The 11329-nt window shown below is 39.6% G+C and overlaps 1 protein-coding gene across 1 annotated transcript; it reads right to left on the reverse strand.

The window, feature by feature from the left end:
* Positions 1 to 364: 364 nt before the first annotated feature.
* Positions 365 to 2987, reverse strand: LOC112342674 (involucrin-like). Its single transcript, XM_024664825.1, has 3 exons — positions 2342 to 2987; positions 776 to 1366; positions 365 to 510 (listed from the first exon to the last, which is right to left on the reverse strand). The coding sequence occupies exons 1-3, from the start codon at positions 2985 to 2987 to the stop codon at positions 365 to 367; spliced, it is 1383 nt and encodes a 460-aa protein (XP_024520593.1).
* Between the last annotated feature and the right edge of the window lie 8342 nt (positions 2988 to 11329).

Raw genomic sequence — 11329 nt, forward strand, 5'->3', positions numbered from 1 at the left:
AAACTACACTACGAGAAGCGAGCACTTACCTGCTTGTGCCAATGCAAGACGAGATTGTAGACACGAGCAAGAAGGTGCTAGTCCCACGCCTTTGATCCCTTGAAGGCGGTGGGTAAGTAAGACATTGCTGTGAAGAGCCGAAGAGATAGGCAGAATGACGATGTATTGCAATGTATTTTGTATTAGGGATAAATCTAAAAACATTATAAGTCCTACGTTTATAGTCGCTACTACTCACGTCAAGGTTAGGAATACAGTCCTAACCTTCAACCTCTCAAGTTTACTTTCCTAAGCTTGAATCCTCGAGCTTGTCTTTTTCTCCCTTTTCCACTCTCCCACGACTGCCTTGTGCTGCGTCCCGCAGTCACTGCTCCATTGCTGCATCGTGGGTAGCTGCTCCCTCATGTGGCTCCTCCTCCTCTTCCTCCTCTTCATAAGTCTGAGCTGCTTCCTCAAAGTCTTGTGATTTGAATTTGACCAGCTTCTTCCCGAAATCAGTTGCATAAATGCCTCTTCTCGAAACTTTAAACATCCGACTTGAAATAGCCACGACTTCTCTTGGACGGCTTTCAGTTTTGCTACTTTACTACTTACTTCCTCTACTCCTACAAAGCTACAAAGGATGAAACCAGCTTGCCTCTGTCCCACCAGAACCTGAGAAACACACTTCCTCGTCTCTTCACCAACTTCACACCAGCCACCTTCAAGTGCAAACTTTGGCCTGGGTATACGGCTCCTCTTGATGGCTGCTCCACAAGGTTCTAAACTTCTACACCTCTTTGTTGTCCAACATCTTCTTCTTTCTTCTTCACAACAGCTTTCTGCTCCAAGCCAGCTTGACCAGCTGCTGCCTGTTCCACGTCAAACTCTGGCATTGAATTTTTCTTCTGCTCCGTCTGCTCACAAAACTTCGGAAGCACCACCTCAAGTTCTTGAGTCTGAAACTCCTTTATCCACTGCAGGTCTTTGTCTTCTTCTGCTGGTTGCTCAATCTGATCAGGCTGTTCATCTTCCACCAGGTTTTGCTTCAACCTTGCTTCAGCTTGCTCTTCCACATGAAACTTTTCTTTCTGCTGAACAGGTGCCAGCTCCTCTTGGGTAAAACTTCTTGTTTCTTGATTGTTTGATTGTTTGTCGTGTTCTTTGATTGTTTCTGGATCTTGTGCTTGCAATTCAGCTTGAATTGCTTTAAGTATTTTCTTGCTTTTCTTCCATTTGGTTTCTGGGATAATTTCCAGTTCATCATCGTGATCTTGTTCTTCCAAATTATCTGGTTGTTGATACTTGTATTGTTGTCTCGTGATTGCTCGTATTGCTGGTTCTTCATAAGTTTGTGAGTCTTCGACTTTGACCTCAACATTCCGTGCTGCAGGTGGTCTTGCTCTTGGAGCTTGATTGTTTATGACTTGGTTATTTTCACGATTTGCATTTTGGTAAGGTTGCCAAGGTCGATTATCTTGTTGTGGTGCAAGTCGCTAGTTGTAATTGTAACCTTGAGCTTGAGGTGGTCTTTGATTATAGTTGCGATATGGTTCTTGATCATAATTGTAATTTCGTGGGGGAGGACATTGGTAGTCGTCATGAGGTCCATCACGTTGCTGATATGTATTGTAGTTTCTTCCATAATTTCCAGAATAGTTGTTTGGTCTTTGATCTTGAGGGGGTATTCTATTGTAGTTGCGATTGTTCTGACGGTAAAAGTTTCCTCTTTGATTGTACAAATTATCATCACGTTGATAATAATTGTTATATCTTGGAGGTTCATTGCATGGTGGTCGTGCATTTTGATTCCAGTTTCCTTGATATCGAAGATTGGGCTCTCGACGAGAAGTATTCTCGATTCTTGAAACTTCCATTGTATTCCTAAATCGGCAATTCTTGGCTATATGGCCTTCTCTATTGCAAATTTGACATTTTGGAAGCTCAAATTTGCATTCCAAATATGTATGTCCTTCATTTTTACACTTTGTACACCACACTCCTTCCTTGAGTTCGGTTTGTGAGATTTTCCTGATTATTTCCTTCAAGTCTTGGTTTTTTGATGGTTTCTTCTTTGTCTTGATGCGGATTTCTTCCTCTTCTTCATCATCTGAACTATCATCGGTTTGTGAAGGTCCCGCTTTTGTGAATTGCTTAAATCGTTTTTCTAATGTCAAGATTTCTTTGGAGAGTGTATCGACATTTTCTTCATCCGGATTCTCTGCTGCAACAGCAAGTGCTACCATGTTTCTATAGATTTCTTTAAGGCCTTGTATATAGGACAAGCTTTTTCCTTTTTCCGTTATCAAATCCTTGCAACGCTTTGCATGGAACTTAAATCTTTGAGTGTAATCTTGAATACCTTCACGTGGTTTTTGTTTGAAGTTCTTGATGATCTCATAGTGTTCTTCTTGAGTTCCTCCAGTCTGGAATTGTTCTTTAAATTGTGTGATCTTTTCATCATGGGTTATCGCATCATCGAGTGTGTTGTGCCAATCGAGGGCTTTTCCTTTAAGTGTGTATGGGAAAAGTATTTCTCGATGCATTTCCTGTTTGTTCATCTTTACAATTTGATCAAATTGTTTAAGATGCTGGTTTGCATCTTCAGTTTTTCCACCAGTAAAAATGGGATAGGAAATCATGTTCCCTATAGCTGTCGCTGGGTTGATGATTGCCATTTGTTGTTGTAGACTTTGTTGGATAAGTTGTTCTTCTGGTGAATTAGGATACGAGTAAAACTCTGGTGCTGTGAATTTTGCCTCTTCAAACAGCTCAAACTCTGGGACGTCTTCAATATTTGGTTCTTCTTTGTCTTCTGCCGAGTTGCTTGACTCAGGTACTTGAATTTGTTTATCGTCTTTGTCGTACTTCTCTAATATTGTTTCTAAGATTTGTTGTTGCTGTTCTTCTAACTTTTCCTTTTCTATCTCTTCCTTTCTTACTTCTCGAGTCTTTTGTCGAAGATCTCTTTCCCGGATCTTGATTGGGTCTGGTTTATGTTTGTGCATTCAGTTTTCTAAATCTTCTTGACTTAAATGCCGAGGTAAACTTCCTGAATTTTGTGATTCATCTACGGTGTGTTGAATCAAATGTTGTTTTTCATAGATTGCAAAGTCAAGCTCTTATGTCTTGAGTCTTTTGCAGGTTTGTATTTTGTCATATAAATGCGAAGTCAAGCTCTTATGCCTTGAGTCTTCAATCGAGTGTTTGTTTCTCGATTCTTCCCGAGTTTCTTCTCGAGGTCACTTTCATGAGTCTAGCTCAGGAAAGGTCTTGTATTTGAAAAATTTGGTGGTGTAAGTAAGCATGATTTTGTTTGTTGGAAGGAGGTCGGTTGTGTCATAAATTGATCGGTGTAGCTGTTTGCTAGTAATATTTGGTGCTGCTCTCCAACTTTGGGATCGAGCAGGTATGCAAACGATTGCAACTCTCTTTAGGAGTCCAATCTTTTCTAAATTCTTGAATAATTGTTTTGGTCTCTTACAATATGTTGGTCGTACGGGAATGCGAGCTCTCACTATGAGCATTTGTGTTTCCCAGTCGATAGTAATATTTGAAAATGCTGAATACAGCAGTGGTTGTATTTTTAATGTTCTCACTTCTCCTTCTCCGATTGATACGGGTTTCCAACTTCGTGATTCCTGTATGTTTTTCTTCTCAAATGGTGTCCACACGTCAAGGTATGGATTCCAACAAATTTTTGTTGCTTTAAGCCTATGCGTGCGCGGATCTATCCAGCACTCTTTTGCCCACAGTCCTTCCTTTATCTTGAGGTCAGTAAGCTTATGTATTGCGCTTCCAACCGGTGTAATAAATCCTCTTACAAATTGCTGTCCAAGTATTTCCTGTATTTCTCTAAGCAGGAACCTTGGAATTTCTTTGTAAATTCGAGTGACAGCGTCCCAAGTATGCCACTCAACTTCTTCCTTAAGACAAATAAATTCTTGATCGATGTACACGAAAGATCTCCACGAGAGCTCGAGGATGATTCTCCACGTATACAATTCTTGTTTATCTTGTTTTCCTATAAACTGTGTGCCGTGTATGATAGTGCCATTGCAAATTGGTGTATAGTTCTCCTTGTCTAATGTGTTGTGAACTAAATTAAAGATTCGTTCCTGAATCTCAGATGGTAGCTGCCTGATGGCTTCTAAAAAGTTTTGAGAGTCTTGCATCTATCGAGGGATTTCCTCATCTCGCTGGTCTCTCGTGCAAGCCCAAAATTTCCATTTTGCGTCATTGTTATCGCTCTCCTCATGTGGGCTACAAAATTTTGATGATTGTTCATTCTCTTTTATCATTCCTCCCCTTTGGTTCTTTCAATTTGCTGGACAAATTGTGTAATAGTCGCAAGACTGTTTCTTTGAATTCTTGAAAGCAACTAGTGCTCTGTTTTTCTTCTTTTTTTTAAACTATCGTCACTCTTTTTGGTGTCATTTTCGTGGGCTATTTCTTCTCGTTTCTTTCTCTCTTCCGTTGCAGCAATGTCATCCCTGATTCACAGTCTTGCTTTTGCTTGTTTGCAAGTGTCGCATCGCCATTTTGGATAGCATTGCTTGTATGGTTTAGCACAATTTCTGAATCCACACAAGGCAGTCCTCGTATCTTGTGTAGCTTGTATCTCCAAATGGGCAGTCGTGCTTTTTCATTCTTCATGTTTTCATGCTTGTTAGCACTTGTTTGCTCTGATTTTCTTGTCGGAGATTCTTCGAATATTCTGATATACAGAATATTCTTCGTCTTCGACCTCTCGCCAAGAGGCGGTTATGGAAGATTCTTGGACTTTTCGAGAAGTGGGCGATCTCTAGATGATTGTAGCCTTCAAACGCTTGGTCTCTAGCATGATTTCCATGCTTCTTGCTCTAGGATTTTGTCGATTTTCTTCTTTTTCGTTTTGTTTTCTTCTTTTTGTTTCTTTTTTATTTTTCCCTTGATTCTTGACTTCAGCTTCGTCTTCTAGTTGTAGCCAAGGCTGCCAATCTTCATTCTTTGGGTGCTCTTCACTTCGCCTATCCCACCGTGGTCGCCAGTGAAAACTCCTGGAATCTCTAAACTGGGAGGAAACGTCCACACGAGATCTTCCTAGGAGTTTCAAATCTAATCTAGTCCCTAAAACTAAAACTACACTACGAGAAGCGAGCACTTACCTGCTTGTGCCAATGCAAGACGAGATTGTAGACACGAGCAAGAAGGTGCTAGTCCCACGCCTTTGATCCCTTGAAGGCGGTGGGTAAGTAAGACATTGCTGTGAAGAGCCGAAGAGATAGGCAGAATGACGATGTATTGCAATGTATTTTGTATTAGGGATAAATCTAAAAACATTCTAAGTCCTACGTTTATAGTCGCTACTACTCACGTCAAGGTTAGGAATACAGTCCTAACCTTCAACCTCTCAAGTTTACTTTCCTAAGCTTGAATCCTCGAGCTTGTCTTTTTCTCCCTTTTCCAAAGCCATTTTTTTATAATCATTAAATTTGAATTTTATGTTTTATTGCCTTTATATAATAATAACATAAGCTAAAATAGCAAATAAATCATTGTATAAATATTGAGACAAACAATAAAAATCATGTAAAGCTGCTGGTAGACTACAGTAAGATTATGAGCAAGAAGACTAATTGAAATTATTTTTGAGATATTATTAGGAAATGGATTTGATATTTGTATGTGTATGAGATTTTTTATACCATATTAGATACCATGTCATATATGAGACATGAATGCATAATTTTATCATAAAGCATTAGTACAAATTTTTCTTAATACAAACATTATATCTCTAATATAATTATTATCTTTGTGTTTTCAACACCTCTAATGTAGTGTGAATATCTAGGTAAATTTAATTATGTATATTTTTAAATGTAAAACCAGACACATAATAAAAGTTCTATTATTCTTTTGTAAACTATGAAAGTTAGAGGAATGATTACAGTTCAGATAAAAAAATTTAGCTCAGTATGCAATCAAACTTATAATTTCTCCAAACTAACCTATTATTTTTTGGTATTCTATAATTCTTCAGTTTTATGAAAACTCAATTGCTTTTAAAGTATGGCAGCAATCTTGTTTATGTTTAGGGTTTGGTACCTTTCCATAAAGGCAATAAAAAATTCAAATTCAAATTTATTGATGATTAAAAATGATCTTATCTTCCCCAACACTTGTATTATTATCTAATGCATTATTATGCATTTTTCTGGAGATGAATAGTAGCAAAACTTGGATAAATTTAACCTTGTATACAATCAAAATTTCTTATATTGTAAAATTAGAAAAGAAGATTTATTTATTTTGGGTATGCTATATCTCTCAATGGAGCTGGGGTCTCTGCTAGTAATCATACTCCCTTATTTAAACGTGCTATTGGCATATGGCATCCGGCGTCTTTTATTCCATTTTTAGAATATTATTTCTGAATATACCTATAATCTAACGGTTCAAATTCAAAAACTTCAAATATATGGCATAGATCAAGTGCCAAAGGGGTGGCAACTCTTCAATTTTTTAATGACGATCCAAATCAAGAGAAAAAATTTAGGGCGATTGGGCAGATTGTGAGCTCTCTCTCTCTCTCTCTCTGTGTCTCTCTCTCTCTCTATGTCTGTGTGTGTGTGTGTGTGTATGTGCTGAAATTTTCTATTTGCTGCGTTTGATCGGACTGGCTGGGGAGTGACGAGCCAGCCGTGCAAAAAAAGTGGCCGTGACAAAGATGGTCTTCCCAATCCTTACAAGCACCAGTCTCAAGTGAGTGTTCTATTCATTGTCGTTTAAAAAACAAAAGAAGAAAGTTTTTCCTGTTGTTCTTGCTTGTTTGATTTCTCTGATTAGAGCTGGCAGGTGGATTTGCTGCTGAGCTTTTGCCAGCAACTAAAATTCTCATTGGTCGTGCTCGTTGGTCATGACGACAGTGGATTGCTTGCTCTTATGGCAGCTGCCAACATCTTGACAACTCTAAGCTCAACGCAGGTAAGCTCCAAGCCACTATAGTTGGATCATCTCATGGATTTTCATTTCTGTGGTGAAGGTGGTGATCAAAGGTGTGGTTTAGATCGTGGTGAGCTCCTCCAGATATCGCCATTTGCTTGAGTTTTGGTCCACACTTCTTTGGGACGGCACATACTCCAGCCATTGCTGTGCCCAGAGATGGCAAATGGCCATGCCTGGCATGATGCTTCGAAGCCCACCTCCAAAGTGATGGAACTTTACAAGGTATGAGGAAAAATTCGAACTTGATCAAAAGAAATCCATGATTTTCCGTGTATACATAGGTATCTTTTCTATCTTGTTGTGATGTCTAGGCCATTTTCTTCTCACAAACTTGCTACTGGACAAAATGAAGGAGACCGCTAAGGAAAGTGTTTGTCAATCTCTCCTCTGTTGCGCATATCGCCTCTTACAGCGGTGGAATCCAGTTCTCACACCTTAATGACAAAACCTGGTACGCTCTCTTTTGTCGTGAGCTTACATTATTCCTTTTTTCTTCCAAAAGGTTCAATCTCTCCTCCGTCGCGCATATCGCCTCTTACAGCGGTGGAATCCAGTTCTCACACCTTAATGACAAAACCTGGTACGCCAAAGAACTCTCTTTTGTCGTGAGCTTACATTATTCCTTTCTTCTTCCAAAAGGTTCAATCTCTCCTCCGTCGCACATATCGCCTCTTACAGCGGTGGAATCCAGTTCTCACACCTTAATGACAAAACCTGGTACGCCAAACAACTCTCTTTTGTAGTGAGCTTACATTATTCCTTTTTTCTTCCAAAAGGTACTCCGACACTAGAGCATACAGTCAATCCAAGCTTGCGAACTTTTTCCATGCCAAAGAACTGGCAATAAGATTCAAGGTATTCATCTAATGCTTTGAAATCTCTCCCACCTTTCTCTTTTGCCAATGTTTTCTCTTTCGCTGATTAGGCCGAAGGAGTTGACATCACAGCAAACGCTGTTCATCCAGGGTTTATAATGACACCTTTGATGGCAATGAGATTCAAGGTATTCGTCTAATGCTTTGAAATCTCTCCCACCTTTCTCTTTCATCATTGCTTTCTCTTTCACTGATTAGGCCGAAAGAGTTGACATCACAGCCAATGCTGTTCATCTAGGGTTTATAATGACACCTTTGATGCGGTACAAGAACATTGAAGAGTAAATATGATAAAAGGTTGGCTTAATTTAGCAACTTATGAGAACTATCTAAGTTCGTTGCTTTGTTGTTCTAGGTAGAGATGGCTACGGCTAAGCGGACGATCAGGAGGACTCCACCACAGTACCTTTTTTTTAACAAACAAATCACAAATGTTCGGGTTCACTCAATTTAAGCAGCTGGAGGTGAAAACCACAAGCTCTCAACACTGCCATTAGGTGTTTGTTGACCTGAATGTAGACCTGAAGCCCCGCCTGGGACAAGCTCTGTAATGAGTGGAAAGTAAGCTCAATACGTTATAGCAGCAGCTCTCATATACCAGCCAGCTGTAGCGCACATGCAGCCAATAGCAAGCACGCCAAACAACTCCACGAAAATGATCTCTTTGATCCAATCAGGTGACCACCAACAAGGGAAAGAGAAACTGCAAAACAAAGAAAAGGAGATAGGCAATAAAAACACACAGCAGACAGACACACCTTCATTCAGGTACTATATTTTCCCTTTCCCTTTTTCACTATGCTGTTGCAAACTTGAGATAACAAGAGCTCAGCTCAATCACTAAGAGCTTAGCTGATGGATGAAAGCTGACTCACCCTTGTTTTACCTGACAGGTACACTATAGTGCCGTTTTTGTTTTGTTGTGTGGATCAACTGCTAAGGCGTTCTTAAGGGGGCAGAGGATGATTATTCAGTGAGCGTGAGACAGATGAGCAAGAAAAACGCAAGCGCCTTCACAAGCATTGGATCCAAGAGCAGACACACCAGAAAAAGTATTCTCTGGCATTTACATTATCTGGAGATGAGGTCAGACACACACCTACAGCTTACCTCCTGCATTTGCAAAAGCCCCATTGAAAATGGCGACAAGAAATGTGTCAAATAGCACAAGAGAACTATACAGCTAACTTCCAAAACACTCATTCATTCATATGTAGGCCTTTGATTTTCAGGTAAATCGGAAATAGATGTTTTGAAAAATGAGAGATGAAAACAAGAATAGAAAGAAAGAAAGAAACAAACAAACAAACCAAGTTTTGAAAAGCTGTGTCTTTAAAGCTTCCACTCCTTTTAAAGAAATACACACTCAAATATATCAAAACATTCTCCCAATTTTACAAAACACTTCAAAAACTTAACTGCCACCTTTTGCAAACATTATATATGAAAAAAGATCCTTGTTACAACCACCAAATCCTGTGCCGTCTGCAAGGCAGTGCTTAGATCCCAGTACATTCGACAAGCTCCCAGCAGACTCTCTCACTCCTCTTGCCCAGCATCCCCTTGGAATCCTTCAGCTTCCCGGCCCTTGCAAACACATGCTGCTGAAGCAATCTGCAGTGAGATTCAAGCCATGGTTGCAGACTCCAAGTGTTCACGAAAGTTACCTCCTCCTATTTCAAGGCCATGGCATGGAAGAGCCATGGCAACGTTGCCTACATTGCACATGACTAAAACTTTGGTTTCAAGCATGTCGTCCATCACGTACTTGACACCCTCTCGTTGGATTCCAGAGTCTTTGATCCCACTGTATGGCTGGCTATCAACGCGCATGCTTGGCGAATCATTGAGGCAAACTCCTCCAGCCTGTGAGGATCAAATAATCATCAAACAATCGATCAATACTTTCTATATCTCAAACGCAAAGCTACCTCTATGTGCTCAAACGCATAGAAGGCCTTGTTTAGATCATGCATAAAGACGCTGGCCTGGAGACCATAATGCGTGTTGTTAGCTTCCTTCACGGCTTCCTTGAAATCACTGCGTCACCACCGTTTTAGTTTAGAGAAAAAAAAGGAAGTAAAGAAGAACTTCAGGGGCTAAGAAACTTTGAGAGCTTACTTGTATGAGTAGAGAAGGATCACTGGACTGAAAATCTCTTCCTTCTTTGCATCTGTGTCAAAGGGAGCGTCTTCCAGGATCATTGGCTCCATGAAAGCTCCCCTTCGCTTACCACCAACTAAAAGTTTGGTGCCTGCCTTCACTGTCTCGTTCACGCTCTTCTCCACTGTAGCTGCCAATGACTTGGGCCAGATTGACATGTCGTCTTGGCGAGGATCTCCACCTTTGAGTTTCTTAATGGCAGCAATCAATGTACACAACCAGCACCAAATACGTTAGATCAAAGCTCAATTTGAGAACAAAGAATATGATAGAATTTAAAGATGAGTGTTGGATACCTCACCTTTCACGTAAAGACGCTGCATGTGAATGCATGACTGGCCGCTTTGATAGAATCCTTTGTGGACCAACTTAGCGATTGTACCTTCCAAGTCTGGAACAAGATCTTCCACCATGCATGGAGCATTGCCTCCCAGCTCCATAACCACCTGTAGGAGGAATCAAAGAAGTTGAAGAAAGTGAAGCTCCATCCAAAGGAAGATATAATAAAATATCACAATTTTTTAGAGTCTTTATAAGAAAAAATTTCTAAATCAATTTTAGTCTTCAACAATAGCATTTTCTACAACATCCATCTTACAACTGATATAAATCCCAGCTGAAAATATGTTTCCTTTTCAATAATTTTTATTAAAAATAGTTTTATATTTTATGTAGATAATGGTATTCTATAGTATTTAAAAAAGCCAAAAATTTCTTACAGTTAGAAGGAAGTAGTGGTTCTTGCAATAAAAAATATATTTTAATTATTCATATATATATATATAGTATTATATACCAAATGACAACGAGCCATTCTATATAGAACTAGCCCTAATCATCAGAACTGCTCACGAGAAACGAGAGTTGTTTGGTGTACCAGGCTTTGTCATTAAGGTGTGAGAACTGGATTCCACCGCTGTAAAAGGCAATATGCGCAATGAAGGAGAGATTGACAAACACTGTCCTTGGTCTCCTTAATTTTGTCCATGAGCAAGTTTGTGAGAAGAAAATGGCCTAGACATCACAACAAGATAGAAAAGATACCTGAATAGATGTATACTCAGAAAATCATGGAAATCTTCTGATCAAGTTTGAATTTTTCCTCATACCTTGTAAAGTTCCGTCACTTTGGAGGTGAGCTTGGAAGCATCATGCCAGGCATGGCGACTTGACTTTGTGGTGTTGTCTGAGTCTCCTTTTGGACAGGGCATGGGCATTTTTCCTTGAGTGGTTATGTTCATTGGTGGAAATATTGCCTTCATTTCTTAAGGCGTTATTCCATAATTATTTTATCTTTTAAATATAGCATATTGCGAGAAGAT

The sequence above is a fragment of the Selaginella moellendorffii genome, unplaced genomic scaffold, assembly GCF_000143415.4.
Source record: "Selaginella moellendorffii unplaced genomic scaffold, v1.0 SELMOscaffold_114, whole genome shotgun sequence".
NCBI classification, from domain to species: Eukaryota; Viridiplantae; Streptophyta; class Lycopodiopsida; order Selaginellales; family Selaginellaceae; genus Selaginella; species Selaginella moellendorffii.